General features: G+C 47.5%; 1 protein-coding gene across 5 annotated transcripts in view; it reads left to right on the top strand.

Moving 5' to 3' along the window:
• Nucleotides 1–426: 426 nt before the first annotated feature.
• The window catches only part of LOC144129261 (sialin-like), a 44,490-nt gene continuing 27,219 nt past the window's right edge, over nucleotides 427–17,697 (top strand). Inside the window, exons 1-2 of one of the 5 annotated variants that reach the window (XM_077663277.1) lie at nucleotides 427–516; nucleotides 17,203–17,328. In XM_077663277.1, coding sequence (XP_077519403.1) covers nucleotides 498–516; nucleotides 17,203–17,328 — 145 coding nt within the window. In that variant the 5' untranslated portion in view covers nucleotides 427–497. Of the gene's footprint in view, nucleotides 578–7,929; nucleotides 8,063–8,307; nucleotides 8,662–15,338; nucleotides 15,704–17,202; nucleotides 17,329–17,697 lie in introns of those variants that run through there. The other 4 variants (XM_077663279.1, XM_077663278.1, XM_077663280.1 and 1 more) reach the window with 4 other exon arrangements.

The following is a 17,697-nucleotide window of genomic DNA, read 5'->3' as shown; positions in this document are numbered from 1 at the left end:
ACAACAATCTTCATGTTCTGCTTTTGTAGACCTATTTCATTTTTTGGGTGCAATGCTCGAACTTAGAGCACAGCGGTTGGTACTTGTGTGGCCAGCGGACGTGACAGACTACCAAGGGCGTATGGAAGAAGCCGATTCCTGCGTTGCTCGGATCGACGTTTGGACGAGTGACAAAGTGGAGCATCAAAAGGCTGGGCGCGCATTCCTTAGCTGAAGTGGTGCCGAATCACAACGCCCAAGTGCCCAAAAGGGCCAGCCGGACATATACCGTGTCATGGGCTTCTTCGCGCCTTTATCGGGCAAACGCACCGATATTGCGACGTAGTCCTTAATCGGGGCCATCACCGCTTAGCTTACTGCTATCTATAAGAGGTTGTTGAAAGGCGTTCAAGGGTCCCCCCCCCCTCTACACGTGGTTCCCTTTTCGTTCGCCCGTAGAGGGCTCACGTTGCCGCACTGTTAATGCAGTGTGTCGAACAGCGCCCAGCTTACGCGTCATGGACCACGGACAACCAAGTATGGCTTTTTGCTTCCCTACTTACCCTAAAAGCCCCCCCGAGGTAGTCGGTAAAAGCTGGTAACGTGGCATTTGTATTTGTCAATCGCGTTTTGGTCTTGTTTGCGTCTAGCTTACAGCAGCCAAAAAAAAGGTGCTGGCTTGGTTTGATACTCAGGATGAATAGGTGCATTGCTTGTGTTTTGCAGGTTTCTGACGCCAAATTATGTCTTAACGTGGTCGAATTTGTGGCTGATAGCAAGGCAAGACTATGAGTGCTTTGTTAGGTTTTAACTGTTTCAGGCTTTCTTTTGTGAGTTCTGCGCGACAGTTGCCAACTACTTGGTCGTTGCACTGTTTGCAGGGTTTTCAGCCGGTTCAGTTTAAACACTACACAAGTTTAAGCCATGACCTTGGGTTAAATATTGGGTTAAATATGGAGAGCAGCCCTTCCGTTATGCGTTTCGCCACTGGCAACAGCTGAACTAAGCTACGGTGGGGAAGCTACCAGCGAACCTAAGACAATTTAAGGAAGACCTTAACCGTTCATTTTTCGTGCTCTAACCAGAGCTATTCATTTCTTTTGTCATCGCTCACGGGAAGCCTTTCTTGCCGAATGATGCTATTGTAAAGTTGCACCACAGAACGTAGATTGGCATAACTATATGTGGTTATATCCCCCGATTAACTATGCTGCTCTAAAACAGTTCTTCGTGTGGATAAGGCATCTTTGGCAGTCAAAAATTTCTTTCGCACTGACGGCTAACACACAGGCATGGCAGGACTGAAAGCAAAAGGACACATGAAATCGTAATTTTGTATTCGTACTCGTTTTGCTACAGTCAATCCTTCCGATCTTGTGAAAAAGCACACTTTTGTTTTCGAGAAAACGTGTGGTCATGGCTAATTCCTCTAACTGCAAAAACAACCGTAATAAAGCTGAACACCAAAACATATTTGAAGATAAAGCCTGCTGCTACTAGTTTTCTAATCAAGAAATAACACCGGATTTACAGTTTCTGTATATTATTGAAAATGACGGGTCTTACCAGCGATTTATGGAGGGATTCTGCGTGTATTTGAAAAGAAAATAAGGAATAATAATTTAACCTTTATTTAAACTGATTCTGAACTAAACAGCGCCACCACCTCATCGTCAGTGTAGAAAGGAAGCTCTTATTGTTTGTCACAAGGCGTGGTTTTCCATATCTGAAACGGAGTAGAATAAGTATAGTTTTTTTTTTAGTATGGTAACAAATAAGCATTACAGGATTAAAAAGCGCCAGTTTCATTATGTGCATTTGAAAAAAAAAAAAAACTTCCAACGTAGCCGCTTCAAAGACTGCTGCTTCATAGGTGGTTTTCGTGCCTAGTATTATTTCCCTCTGAAAAGGGGGGTATGACTTATGGCGGTCACGGGCGTTGTTTGGCGGTACCCTCTTCAGGACACTCGAAGGAAGGGACAGAAGTCTTCCGAGATTGCAGCCATCACTCGAGTGTAGTGTTTGCTGTCAAAGGTGCCGATATCGCGGAGGAGGGCTGATGCGTCGGCGCAGCTCCTATTGACACAGTCCCTCCTGTTTGATGACACCGCAGTGGCTTCTCGAGCTGCATGATTCTCCACAACTGTACGTTAGTGCGTGTTTGCCGGTGAACCTGGAAGGCGTCGAGGCGTTTCGACGTTCACTAGTATCGTCGACACGTGTGACATCGTAGCAACAGGTGGCTGCTTTGTCGAAAGCTGCGCCGTGCATTCTCGCGAGGCCATCAGGCTGAAACAGAGCAGGAATTTCGAGCAGCTGGCAACACAAAGTGACGTGCTATGTGAGCGAAAAAACTCGCGTGTACGTAAGTATAGCCTTCCACCTAAGTGAGAAGGTATTCGCAGAGACAAATTCTTTGTAAACGGAACTCGGAGAACGGGTTTTGTTTGCTTTATTTATATGTTTTGTTTAATAATGCTGCCAATCACATAGGAGATCCTCGTGGGAGAGAAACCAAATATTACGAAAAGTAATTGCCTAAATTACAGAAGGTAAAAAACAGGAATAAGAAGAGTATGAATTTGTGACTCTTTCGGCCCCCTTGGCAATGCTTGTGTCGTTCCGGGGTGCTTGAAACTCATGTTCTTTATTAAATTCTGCTTAATCTGCGGTTTGTCGCTAATTGGCGACAATGGACGTATGCGGCATTCTCTCTCTTTCGGGAAAATATACTCAAAAGTATTGTGCTGGAGAATTTTTTCGTTTATCCTGGCACTGAAGGAGTAATAGAACCTGCCTCTACTCTTGATGCCTGAAGAAACGTTTACGTGACGCTTGCTTGTGCAGGTTGAAGCATTCGCCGATTGCAGAATAAGCGGGTAGCGCGTACAGGGCGACTGATGGAAACAAACAAGGCTCTGAGCTTGCTGCCACTTAAGTTTAAACGCGCGTGACAAGTACGCATAACCTTGGAAAAGCCCAACAATTATTAAAATCTTCACCTTCTTTTGCGAGCAATTTCTCTGTCTCTGGACTGAATATTTTTGACAGAGTAGGAGGACATGCGAGCCCTGGGGCTCTCTTCCTCGACTAGCTGCAAACTTGGACCCTTGTTTTTTCTACAGCCCCCAAGTTGTTTCCTTGTTGTGCCAGGAAATAGGCTGATGACTGCTGCCCCATTGACATCAATAATGGCGACCCAGACTGCTAGCGAACTTTTCAAAACGATTGAATAGCGTAGTAAAAGCACTTGCAGCCGTGACGAGAAGGACAGCACAAAGGAAGCCTGAGTTTATTCCGCTGTAATAGTGGAAAAAGAGCAATGAAATGCAGTGAAGTGGTTAAGAACAGGCCGCTCCAAAAGCATTACATTACTACTGCAAAAAATTGGCAGTGGCTTAACTTGGCTAACCCTGGAATTCAGCGAAAAGCAAGGACGCTTGCTAAGTGTCTGATGCTCGTCCATGGCAGCTCTGCTACACGCTCGCAACAGCCGTTCTACATATACCCACACGACTACGTCGCTATGACGTGGTATCACGTGGTCTTGGGACACCCCCATCGGATATCGTCACGTGGCTTCATATCACCCCATCGGATGTTCTAAAGGTGAAAGGTCAACCCACAGGTCACCCAATGTCAAAGGTCGACTAAAGGTCATGGGTGCGCCACCGTAACTGTACCACATATGGTCGTACGGGGCTAAAGTCGTTGTGCTGAAGGTCGTTCTAGGTCATTCTCCGGCCTACGCAACGACTGCTTCATCTAGCGTAGTGAGGCTATTCGCTCCAAAAGGCACCAGGGATTTCACACTAAGGACCAAATAGAGTCTCCTTGCTTGAAATGCAATTTAAACATCTGTCTGAACGCGAGCAACAACCGTCTCTACATATTCATAAAAAGTACCGACCTGCGAGTTGATATAAAAAAAAAAACTACTGCTAGGTGGGACAAGTGCGCCAAATTGCCACGACACACCGATTTCTTAAATTACAGAGGCGCTAAAGATGTCGCAAACTTACACTGTTCATGTGGGTGCGTTAGTTCTCATAATGTAACAAATACGACGGTTTCCCTCGATCTTTTCATAATTTGGTCGTTCAAAGGTTACAGTAATTTGTTCAGTAATCTCGAAGTGCACACCCGTCAGCTTCAGGAGGCGGGAGGGTGATTAGGGGTGTGAACGAAGGAATATACGAACTGATACAGCCTCCTACGTTCGGGAGCAATAAGGTATTCAGATAACATGCGATTTGTCTTTCTAGCAGTTTTTGAGTCAGTTGCTGCGAGAAAATAAAAACGGGTACAAAGGAGTGGTGATAGTGAAAACATTTATTGAGACACAGACAGCACTGGAGCCTTCAGCAACTTTTCTGAGTGCCGCTGCCCTGGCTCGTACTACTAGGCGACCTTGGTCACCCAGTTGCGAGCTGTGCAGCGCAGCTTCCCAGGTCTTCAGTCATGTGGAGGGGATGGATGATGTTGGAGGGCTCACGTTGCGTGAAATAGAGAGGGGAACTCCAGGCCGCGTGAAAACTTTGTCCTGGAATTGAGTAGTGTAAAAACGGTGTATTAATGCAAGGTATGAGTGGGACTGAACATGCCGCCAGATCGTGGCTTCCTCCTGCATTAGTCTAGTGTGTTTGTGTGTGTGTGTGCTCGCGTGTGTGCGGTCTTCTCCTTTGTCCTCGTTTTTTTTTTCGTGCAGTTTAGAAAGAGAATGATTCCCACCGAGTAGCCAGCCAGAAAACACTCCTTACTTAGATATAAATGTTAGAAACGATCATGAAAGTATTTGACAATGACGCATGAAAATGCTGCCGAAATTTCGTGCGGAGCCCATAAGTGCTGAACTTTCTTGATAAAAATCAAATGTGTCTTTGAATAACGCTAACCTTTAACAGTCTCTCCGTTATACTCTTTGCTCCAACGAGGCATTTCTGGCTCAGGAACACTCCTCGATAGGCCGAAATTCGGTGGCCATCCACTTTTTCAGGAATACATAAACAGTAAGTGAAGAAAAGTCGTAGGTAGATTTTTTACTTACTTAAACCAAGTAGCCGTGTGAAAGCATGAGTTTAGCCTTGTTGGCTCATGGTTTTGCTTTGCTGGGTCGTCGGCACGTCTGGCAGCCATATCAGTTCGACAGTAGTATTAGTTGATGAAGACGACGACGTGCAATGCACAGCGTGAGCGTTTCTATATTAGTTCGATAGTAATACAAGCTGAAGAAGACTAAGGTGCGCAATGCACAGCGAGCGAGTGTGTTGCAGTTTAACACGAGGCGTGATCAGCTGCGGCAATAGCATAGGGCTCCCGTGCAGTGGCCAGCGAAGCTAACCTGTTCTCGCTGCTGCGGATTCCAATCCCAGTCACGGCGATAATTATTTGATGTATAATTTGCCCAAGGTCACCCTCAAGGTCACGTTTCACACAAACCAGTGAGCCGGTTAGACCTCGTGAAGTAGGGCTCTCGCACTGAAAAGAGGAGATTTCCAAGCATCTGCGGAAGCGCTCTCTTTTCACAAGTCCTATGAAGAACGGATCGCAACAACTATAGTAGGATACAACTCAACAACGAAGTGGCAAATCTCCTTCAAATGAGCCCCTCCAGCCAAAGGCTTCGACCGATTCTTCCTTGATTGATCCTCTTTGGCCTGCTAGCGAGAAATCGCAGGCGGTGGCAGATGAATCGGGACCAACCGCGGCTTAATCGAATTAAACACCCCATCATGAAAACCAGTCAACGTCAAGAGGGTCTGCTTTGTGGGGCATCTGCTGCTTCTTTGTATCCGACTATAGCCTCTTAACACTCAAATTGATTTACCTGGCTCGTGCTTACCAAGGTAAGAGCGCATACAATGCCCGGGAAGATTTCTATAGCTGGTTATGAAGAACATACTTCTTGTTTTTTTACCTGCGGTGTTCTTGGAGTTTTGGGGTTGTAATACGTTTTCTCCGCTAAACCGCGACTAACACAGTTGAAAACCGCCGACCACACCCCGTGATCGCACACCGACCACGGCGGGCCTTGCTCGGAGGGGGGAACAAAGGAACGACACTCTGACACGGACAAGTAATTTATTGCTGCAATAACAATAACTCCAGCTAGGAACAATGTACGGTAAGTAATCGAGGTCGTCCGACCTACCGGCAAAGTTACGGGCGAACGTTCACCCACGCTAGGGCAGGGGAGAAGCTGACATCCAAATGGTTCCGCTTGAAGCCTCGCCTCGCTGGCGGAGAGCGGAGCGCTGCGCGAAACATCCACATTCGTCGCGTTTCCGACCCGGAGAGAGAGTTGTCTCCCTCGCGCGCGCAGCAGTCACGCCATCCGTGGCGCTCTTGTCGCTGCGACGCTGGCGCCCTCCCTTCAGGGTTAAGGGAACTAGCAAACACACCGCAGAGAAACAAACCCCGAAAGGGACGAAGCGGGCAAGTCCCCAAAAGTTCCTTGTCAAACATTCTTAATAATGGTTTATGGGGGTTTAACGTCTCAAAGCAACTCATGCTATGAGAGACGCCGTAAGGAAGGGCTCCGGAAATTTCGACCAGCTGGGCTTCTTTAACGTGCACTGACAACGCACAGTACACGGGCCTCTAGAATTTCGCCTTCATCGCAATTCGACCGCCGCGGCCGGGATCGAACCTGCGTCTTACAGGCCAGCAGCCGAGCGCCATAACCACTCAGCCACCGCGGCGGCCTTTTGTTAATAATGAGCGGTTCCATAATTTTAGAAGGAGTTTGGTGAAGCCACATTCAGACCCCAGCCCCACTAATGTCTATGTGAATCAAAAGAAAATGACTGAGCCAGAAGGGAGGGCCGGTCACTTTTAGCATTAACAATAAAAACACATTCGTGACTCGTCTATCGCATGCCCTGCCACTCTGCGCTTAGCTGCTACATAAAGGGGTCGAATGAGTAGGGGACTTGCGTGTCCTTTGCAGCTTTTCTCAATTTCCTCATACGTTACGTCGCAATGTGACGCGTGGCATCCGCGAAACGTTACGCCGATACGACTGCCCATTTTTCGTGAAAAGTTATCGAACATGCGTTGCCCGTTACACAAATCTTCGTAACACAATGCGGTCGCGATAGGAAACCCTACACGTGTACGTAATCGCCGTAAGATCCACTCGTAGGCGTCTAGCCTAGCGTGGAAGGCACTTATCACAGGACGTGGGCACCTCTCGGGCTCGTTATCGGAAGGAAAGCATCCGCCTCGTTCCGGATTTATTTTGTTTTAACCGTGTCTTCCCCGAAGCCTGCCATCCACGAATACGGCACGCGACAACGTTTCGGGTGGCAGGAATTACTACCGAAAAGCGTCAGAGCGTTCTTGACACCCCCGTGCATTATAACTCTTGAATGAATCTTCATCGAAACGATGTATTTTGTTCAAGCAAGGCGGCAGTTGTGGCTAGTCGGCTGTACATACTGATGGCTTCCACGCGCTGCCACTAGCAACAAAGAACAAAACAGCTATCAAAACACAAGCGCGCTATCCATCAGTGTGTTCATCGTGTTACACTGTATTTTCTCGCCTCGAAGACGCAAGCTTGAGAACGGCTGAGGTCGTGTTGCCTGATAGCGTCCATCTTAGTGTCCGACGCCGAAAGCAGTTTCAGCGCCACCCCTTGGGCCTGCTGACAGCGCACTATGAAAGCATCCGTGTCTCACGTCATGCGCAGCGTTTATGTGCGGCTGAAGCAAATAGGGAAGGCTTCCGGTTGAAGCAAAACACTTCCCCACAAATGCTCGTATTTTTCCCCGAATATCTCTCAAAATGAATGGCATCCGCAAAATGATGCCTGGACGAATCTAATGAACAACAAAGAAAACAATACAAGTGTCACCTATCGTTATCGGAACCCGGCGGAACGTTTTCCCGTCCATCAGGCCACGTGGTAATGGTCGCGCCGTTATCGCGATTGCTACGTCAGCATCGTCTCTCCCTCGTGTCGGCTTGCGGTACGCTCACTCGTGAGCAGAAGCCCAGCGGCGAGGCCAGTCTCGAGGACCATCTCTGAACGGAGGCGCACTTCGAGAGGGAGTCGCCGTCATCCAGACCGGCAGCAAGGGTAAGGAACGAGCCACGTCGTTTCCCTCGCGTCCCTCCGTTCCCCGATTGCCGGAAAGGAAAAAAGGAACAAAAATAGGAGGCGACCGTCGAAAGAGCCGTCCTCTATTTACCGAATCCGCACGGGAGACTAAAGACAGGCGCGCGCTGTAGCGGAGAGCGGCGCGGTGTACACGCCGCCAATCCTCCTCCTCCTCTCGCTTCGCTTGGCGCGAGAGATGAGCGCCGCGCACTCCCCGAGGGAGCGACGGCAGTTGCGATCGGCGACTCCAAGAAGCTAGAGCGCGCGCCAGCGCGCTTCGGCATTGGGACGTCTCGGTGACCAAGCAGCTGACGCGTGCTATCATCGCCTCGCCTGTGAGGACCCCAGGGGGTCTTCGATCTCCCCCTCCTCGTTCTGCCAGTGGAGGACTTAGACGCCAAGCTCGCTTCTTTCGCTTATATGACCGGCGGTGCCCCGAGGCTCGTGGCTTGATTCTGCAGTCGCTTAGGCCTGCGTTAGCGAGACGGTACCCCGAGAGGCGGTCTTCGAGACGGTCCACACTCGGCGAGCTTACGCGCCAAGTCGTCCTCTGGTGTCATCCGCTCTGCGTCTTGGCGGTGAGTGCCGCGCGGCTCTGTCAGTAAACACACGTGGTCTAACGTGCTGGAGGGTGCGAGGAGTTGCCTAGCGACATTGGCACTGCTGCTTCTGAACGTTTGTCATCGCTAGCGGTACAGCTGTTGAGAGGCTGTTGTCTTTAAATACCTCTTTGTTGCTGCCTCTTCCACACTGCGGAGTGATCCGATACGCTCCGCGCTGAGTAGCTGCGACAGAAACACCTGTTGATGATAAAACTGTTGCCTCCTACGCATTTTCCGCTGAACGGGGCACATGTTGCACCTGCAAGGATGATTCACGACCACTCGTCGCTTTTTCACGGCGAACCGCTGTAGATACGTTGTGTTCTGAAACTAGGGAAGCGAAGAAAAAAAAAAGAAAGCCGATGCAAGGTAAAAGCGCTGCGCATAGTTTCTCCGGACAACTCATTTTTCACCGGCTGTGGCGTGGGAAGCGAAACGCTTTCCGAGTTCCTGTGAGGCCTGTTGGCTCACCCCGCAAGCATGCGTGAGCACGTGCTTCCTCCTTCAGTCACGCCCACCTTTCACGTCCCCTTTGAAGTCCCTTAGCGCAGCTGGCCTCTTTGTGTGAAGTTGGTCGCCGCCTGCCGAGCCTTTGCGCCGTAAGAAGCCGTTTTTCCGAGCCATTAGCCAGTGAGTTTCTGTTTGTGCACGGTCTACCAATGCTTCCGGCCTTTGGGAAGTCGGTTAAAAGCTGCATACACTCCGAAATCATTGCCGCGTTTAACCACACCTAGCGGCTGCTTTCTGAAAGAAAAATAACCTGGTTAATCGTGTCAAGTGAGTCGCTTTTTCCGCAGGCTTCCTCGCTTCGAGAAGTGGCTCGCTTATTCTGAATTGGGTAATTCTTAAAGGCCGGTTTTCACATCTTAATTTCATCGTAGGCGAGCCTGAATTAAACTGCAGGAGCTGATGGATAGGCTATGCGAAGAAGACTTGGCTTCGCAGGTCAAATGCACCACCCGCGTCCTCATCGCGTCTCTGCATAGTTTAAATAATATAACTTTCTTCACATAAACCTGTGTCTGACATTTCACCTGTTTGTGCTAAAAAAAAGTTGCTTAGAAGAAAATTGAGAACTACAGCATCTCTTTTGTCACGATATCTGTAAGAAAATTCGCATTGGCGGTACTACGCACTGTGGAGTCTGCATGAAATTCAAATTCGATGCAAAGCGTAAGCAAGCATGACATGGCGACTTGGAACAAAATTGTAGAGATACGCCATTGAATGGGATGCTAAAAACTGTGATGCACTGCAAGATAGGTTTGACAACGAAAACCAAAAGGCGCATGTTTGCCCGTAATGCGAACCGAATAATAGCTTAATTATTCTACAGTTCTTGAACAACACTATCAAAAAACCCAGCGTCACTGGTTAAGTAGGCAGGTTATGTTAAAACTGGCGCAAAACAATTTTAATTGGAGATCACGCAGTAGAAGAGACGTTTGTCTTGAAGGGCATACAGCTGGCGGGATAACGGTGAGGAGGTCAGAATCTCTCGAGACATTCCTGGTCACGAAATTATTCCGCAAATCACGTTTGAAAGCTTTTGCATTGTGCTCTCCACTCATGTCAAAAAGCACTCAAACGCAAATCCCTAAACGCGGGCCTCATAGACATAAATAATAGGTTTATTTTCACACTTTCACACGAATGAGTGTCGCTTGGTAAGGGCTAAAGCGTAAAACCTGCAGTTGTCTTATTGGTTTAAATAGCATGTTTCATGATGGCATGTTTTTTTTTTTTTGAGGAGACAACAGTGTTCGTCAAGATTCGGCAAAACCCGAGCTGCAGCCTTGTGCAAGCCGGCATGCTCCTTTCAGAGAATCCTTAATGACGGCCGTGTTACTAGTAACGGTTCCGCGTGGGCTTATTCCCGCTAGCTGAGATTGACGTTTAACTTTGAGCGGACGGTTGTAGTTTGTGACACCCCTGGTCGTCTCAGTTTGTTCGTGCTGCACCACTTCCTACTGGTCAAATTACTGGGTCCCATTCAGTGTCCTTGCATTCCTATACACAGCACCGTTCTCCTCGAAGGACAAGTCTTTGCGTTCGCCCTCCTTCTATATTCGCCTCTTTAAAAAAAAAAAAGAGAGAAAATAAATGACCTACCGCGACCGGAAATTGAAAGGCGCAAGGCGGGGTCAGCAAGGCCGATACAATGGCGCAACCGAACCTCATCGGCGACGGGTGATCTCATTGCAAGAAGACGCTAGCAAATATTGTGCGGGTACATGGTTGCCCAATTCGCTTTGAGGGCCCGATGCGCGTAGAGCAGGTAGAAACGACGAATAAGGGGCGGAGTGAATGTAAACTGAGCGCTATTCTTGGTGCGTCGAAGAAGTGCTCCTTTTATGCCTTGAGGCGGAAAATAGCTCAGGACGTCCGATTAAGACAAAATGAAAGAAGTGTTTTCACAGTTCTTAAAGTTACGCAGCAATGATTTCGCCATGCCAAGAATTGTTAATGTTTTAGCCACCTGTAAATGTTTAAGAAAAGCTGCATGGTTAATTTACTCCACAGCAGCACAATTTATACATGTGATCTTTCCAAAATCACTTTGTTTTAACAGCGCAATTTATTTTGTATGATGCCGACGCATACTGGTGATAGAATTTTCTTTTTGTGGTAAATATTCAGAGCAGCGGCACCCAATAGTTTACAGCAAGGGACAGTCAATGTGTTAATAGTTGCATTAATTCTCTCAGTTAACTCAGCTAACTTCTCGAAGCGGTGTGTGCCGCATAAGAGAATATCCAGGCTTTCATAACAACTCATAATCATAGCGTCGTACGCATATGATGACAAAAAAAAATCCTTACACCGTAACTTATTACCACCGCTTCTGTCTTCTGGCGCCTTTTATTATTCAAAAAATAATTGAACTTTCCTCTCCTTTTAAGGAGTGTCCACAGAAGAGCTATAAATTAGAAAGAGTTCTTTGAGCCAGGTACTGCCACACAGCTTTGTATTCCTGTGTTTTATAGTGAAAGAAAAATAAAACTACGTACAAATATTGTGAAGCAACTGACGAAGGGGCAGCGGTAAATGTGCATGGCTTGAAGGGTTAAATACACTGCGATAGATGACGTTCATAGAGCAGAGGGTTTCGTTACCGCTGGGTTTCAATAAAAGTTGCAGAACGCACCCCAAGGACTGAGAGCAAGGCACACACGCGAATACTAAATTTAAAAAAAAAATCAAAATAGCTGCGCTCGAGATGTGTATACCTGCAGTCTGAAGCTTTTGGAACGCGATATTACCAACAAAACCAGAATTCAACCGCCATACTTACACGCAGTCTTGAATAGTTGAACGCAAGCTACTCGTGAGCGTGAAATTTGCGCAGTGTACCATTAAATCGCGAGCAATGCGCTCTAAATGCGAAGGAATTAAATTTCTTCACCAGAGTTGCGCTCCGCAAACTTGTTATGGAAGGCTGTGCAATCGTGCCACATTAATGACCTGCCACTCATACCATGCGCACACTAGGTCACCTTTGGGAAAGTTAACTCCTCTCGAAAAAGGACAGAGGCACGAAGTGTTCCAAACTCTACGTGAATTCTGGTAGCTGCTTCAATTATCAGCCTGATAAAATCATGTGTAAACACTTGAAAGCAGCGCTGACAATGCGGCATGCTATCCCCCCCCCCCCCTTATCTCAGGACTCGTTCTTAGTTTATCATTAAGGTATCCGAAGACATCACAGTGTTGTCCTGTGGAAGTAGCGTGCACCCACGATGAGGGATTGTCCAACATTTGAGGTAGAGTTCAATGTAGAAATGGTTAGGACTTTTTCATACATGGAGAGCCATCACATAAGAAATCTAGTGACAGATTGTGTCATAACTTAATCTCTTTCTTTTCACCTCAACGAAAACCTATTCATAAGGTGACGTATGTGTGCATGGGATGCGCGATAGGGCACTTGTGACGTAAATCCATAAGTACGTCTAAAGCGTTTCGGAAAAAGAAAAACAATTTATTCAAAGTTAGCGCACATGTTTGTGGTTAATGAACACATTTACCAGCGTTAATTCCTCGGGACAGAAGAACAAAGACAGAAATACGCTAGTTTCTTCAAGCCTGAGCCCAGTTAATCTAGCTACGTTTGTTATCGCGTGAGTCCATATATCTGTGGGCCAGCATATCTTTGAGCTGTATGTTTTAGAATGTGATTCAACGAGACGGGACGTTAAACCCCGTGAATCTCCGAACAGCATTAATCGACCGATAAGTATGCAAGCAGCCGTAGGCATATCGCATAAAACAATGGCTGCATGCGTATGAAGGAACGTCATTCCTTATCTGCTTGAACGTGTAGATGCTCCCTCCATGTCGCCACAAGAACTGTGTTGTCCTACTCAGCATTGAGGGCAGCTAGTGCTCTAGTTGCGCGAGAAGATGTCGCCCATATCTCACTGAAATGGCGCGTACATGAAGAGGCGATGACTGCGGCCTGATTGAAATCGATAATATAGGCTTCAGTTTAGTAGCACACTTCTTGATAGGGCTTGCTCACGCTGCGGCATCCCTGATAAAGATAAAATGTTGCGCATGCCTTCTCAGCGGACCACCACAGAGTAGCCGCCGCTCTATCGCAAGAAATTATTGCTCTCAGTCGACCCTTTCCGTTGGGCATAAAGATCTCTGTTACGGCTGACTAGCGCGTAAAACGAAAGCGTTACGCCGCTTGTACGCTGGAAGTGGTTCCCACCGAAATTGTTTCAGCCTCATCCCGAAGTGGTTTCATCTCTTTTCGTGTTGTTGCATTTGCTGCGGTCGCGCCGTCATAAAAGCCGCGCCAGTGGTGCTTCTATTTTTTTTTTTTTAGCGTTAAGATCAAAGGATGGCCTAGGCTCGAAGCCCATCTGCAGAATCGTTAGGCTTAATGGCTATGGGCACACTCCATGTTACGGAATTTTTGTGCGTGCGTGCTGTAAGTGCCGTATGTGTGCGTGTTGTGGCACAATTCGCTATTCTCCGTGAGTCACTCTAACGTCTCCTTGTTGGCAGCGACCTGTGCAAAACGAACGCGCGCGCCTAGTTTGTGCTGCGCCCTGTGCCAATCAGTAGTCGAGTTTTCGTGCTGCAGTGATATGTCGAAGTTAAGCGAGGCAAATTTCATAGTATTTACAAACGTGCTTCCCGTCAGAAGCTTTGAGTGAGCTTATATTATCTTCGCTATTTTACACCGATGCAATTTTTCACGTAAGAAACGAACAGTATTTTTGGCAGTCCAAAAACATATTTTACGCCTGTATTTAGGCATACATTTCTTGCCTGCCCTCCCACATGAAATAGTGGGCTAGAGAGAAGCCTTTAATGCAAGGAAGGGCGAATATGGAGTCTGGAGATTATGCCCCTCACCTTGCACTTCATTCCAGGAAAGAATTACGGGAAAGAACGAGAATAGATGAGGCAAATAGGACGATTTTGGTACATTGAGCTGTGCGCAATTTATTACATGTATGTACAAGAGTGTTTTCAACGGCAGCCATGTCCTGGCAGGCCAATTTGTGCACGTGGGTAATAACTTAGGTTCTGAGGTTGAACCCGAGCATAGTCCTTGAATACTACCCAACTTTCTTTCGACCCAAAACTGTGTTTCGTCTAACGTGTCAACTTTTACTACGTTTTATTGCGCAGCTCCTTCACAGCCACTACGCACCAGGAATGAACAATTCATTTTTATGAAGGACATCACAAGCGCATAGAGTATCATACCTAACTTTCGGACATGAGGATATCCACATGGAACAAGTGAGACCACGTTTCCAAGGCCCTAAAAATGGTTTAAAGGCACAAGCAGGAACCGAATTTCATTGACAAAAAAAGAAGTCAGCTTAAATTTGGCTGCTTTCCTTCGTTGGTAACTGTGCAATGTAATAAACTACTTTTGCAGTTTATAATAGCATTACCTCCTACCATGCTGCTGTTGATAAGAGCTTCCGAATGCTGACATGAGAAAGAAACAGTGGAAAGACAAAGATCAGCCCTCTTTATAAATAAGGTTATGACAACACGCCTGGCAGGAGAGCGCATTCTGTCTGGCAAAAAAGCACGAAGCGAACTTCACAAAACCTCCCACACACACAAACACACAAAAACTGCCGAGACAAACATCGAGCACAGACACGCACCTCCGTCTATCACGCCTTCTTTGGGGCCAAGTGAATCCAACGCGCATAAGCTGCGCGAACTGGCGTCCAAATTGCGTCAGGGTTCGCTCTTCATTGTTCACGCCGTTCCACTTCGCCTCCACGGCGGCCACGCCACTCACTTTCAGGCGATCCGCCGCGTGCGCGAGTTATCCACCCGCCTCCTTTCTATTCGCTCCTCTCACCTCTTTCTTCTTTGCTTTCTCTCCCTCTCTCTCTCTTGGCGACATTCTGGCATCGCTCCCTCCGCATCTACAGACCGGTCGCCGGAGCCGTTCCCGTTACCTGAGCGCTCGCGGAAACTGAGGAGAACCAACTAGAAAAGAAAAAAACAGAAAGGCAGAAAGAAAGAAAGTGGAAATGAAACAGCTGCGCCTACCCTCAGGCGTGGGGCAGGTAGAAGCGAGCGAGCTAACCTTTCGGCTTCAGCCAGTCGCGCGAAACAAGGTCGCTATACTTGGCGAGTGGAGGAGGCAATCTGGCAGGCAGACACGCACGTTCCAGCCGCAAACCGAGCAACGAGCTCGGCGTTCCGTACGCCGCCGCCGCTTTTCTCGATAGTGGCCGTACATTCTCGTCGTTGCTGTGGATCGCGTTTGGACGGCTTTGGCAGAGCGCGCCGTCGTGGAGCTCGGTCCAGTGCAGTGCCCTCCCGTCTGTGCTGAAATAACTCTGGTTGGATCGCTCCCCTGCGGTGCTGCCGCTGTCAGTTTGCGGATGTGACAAGCCGCGTTCCCTGCGGACATGTGCGCATGTGTTTAGGGACTTACGTGGCCGCTGCGTCGCAGTGCGCGCCTCCGTGAACGAAACATTATCGACATTGCCAGCGGGCAAATTTGTGCCTCACTGCGTGTTACGTAAGTATATCGAGAGCACCGTTCTTGCTCGCTTGCGTTTAACTTGCGGTTTTCCTCGAAAAGCTGTTAGCTAGATTAACCATGTGATCTACCGCATATTATGTGCTATAAAGGCTGCGCAAGTGTGGATACCTTGTTTCTAGCAAGAGCTCAAGCTCTTGCTCGAAAACCCAAACATTCAACGGAAATACTACCGTATCAGTATGGTGGTTCAATGATTTTTAGTTTCGATCTTGCTGTAGTGAATGTTTCACGTATGTGTCCGCTGGTTCATTGTTTTCAGATGTTCAAAAATAATCCTAGTTTGCCAATTTTAAGTATGTGTTCAAATATCTATCACATTTTTGTTTAAAATTCAGGAAAGCAAGGGCCAGTAACGAATAAATGCTTAAAATTCACGACTTTCACACTACATGTTCAATGCTCAGGCATTACTGGGTTCGCAAATTAGTTATGCTCTAGTATATTATGCGTCAGTATCAGCTACAGGCGAACGACCGAGGTAATGAAACGAGCGCGTGAAGCCTGAGCAGTAGACGAGAACTGAAATTGTGCTCATTAGCCCGTTTTGTTTCCTGTCGTGCTTGGAAAGAAAGCGGCGGTTGCAGCCCGCCGTAGGTGACACGTGCCGCTTCGTGACAGCAAAGCGAAAGCCATTGACCCGTTCGTTTGATCTAACGTCCTCCATGTTCGTATCCTGGCTGAAGGAACGTCGGAATCAACAGAACCTCTGTAAAGTTCGCGTCATCCGCGAATTTTCACGCGAAAATTTCAAAAGCCTTCCTTAATGAAGTTTCTTTCCGTTCCGAGTCAGAGCAGACTCTGCAGGAGCAACGGCTGCATGATGCGCGGCACCTATTCAAAGGAATCTTGGCGTTGGCGTCGAGGTTTGTTCATTTTGGATGTCGATCATCACGGGTCATCACCTGTGAGTCCAATGAAAAATTAGAGTCTGTATTGGCTGTTAAATCAACTTGCCGCGGTAAGTTAGTTGCTGGCTCGCTTTGTTTTTGTTTTCGCACTCTTCGTTTTTTTTACTCAGCCTCGTAAGAGTAATGACTCGCCATTGCTACAGACTTCTTTCTGGAAGTACTTTTATATTTACTGTCACAATGCAGTTTCCGGTGATTCCATCTGAAAGAGTGTTCGACGGCTTCCGGTGAATATGCTAAACAAAAGCTTCCAAATTCGATCGGCAGAACAGCTAGGTTGCTTGAGGCCGCATTGCAGCTGCTGAACGCTGCATGCGAACATTTGTATAGGACCAAACCTTTTATGGCGTATTGATCAGATAGGAATATATCGTGTCATTCTCTCAAGACATCCCGGTGAACTTTTATATGGGACGCTTGCAATTACTACACATTGCGGAAAGGGCTGCTGTCTCTGACCCGACGCAAGCAGTGATGCGAAGAGAAAAAATGATTTGCTGTTTGGAGCAAAATAACACTGAAATAGGAGGTGAACTGTGCTCACAGGATACTTTCTTCTCAACCCAGACTGCCAGAACTCCGCCGAAGAGAGCACTGCCTTAATGATGAAGCCCGCCCAGAAAGACGGCGCCGCGTTTCCCGCGGTTTCACCTCCCAAGATCAGGAAACACCGCAAAGGAGAAAGATTCTTCGGTAAGTGCCTGCTCTGTTCCGCTATTGAGGTGCTAAACTCGTGCCTTTCAGCGCTTTTTTCTTGTAAAATATTTATGAATTAGCGTAGTCTTTGCGTGACAAAGCTATACCTGTGCTTTAAGCACATCTCGACAAAGAGAATCGATCACCGCGAGTCACATGAGGTGCTCCCCTGTTTGTTCGCTGCTCCAATTATGTAGGATGTCACATAAGGGTTATCTACGAATATCTAAGTGTGCGGTTGCTTGTGCGTTTCTCCTCCCTAGAAGTACGACAGCCGCAGCTTATCATTGAAGCCACGAATACAAACTTGGTCACGCATAATTGTAAGCACTAAGTCAAGACCAGGGCGTTCTTTATCGTTTTATT

The sequence above is a fragment of the Amblyomma americanum genome, chromosome 4 (genome assembly GCF_052857255.1).
Source record: "Amblyomma americanum isolate KBUSLIRL-KWMA chromosome 4, ASM5285725v1, whole genome shotgun sequence".
NCBI lineage: Eukaryota > Metazoa > Arthropoda > Arachnida > Ixodida > Ixodidae > Amblyomma > Amblyomma americanum.
This window is presented reverse-complemented; position numbering and strand designations above follow the sequence as displayed.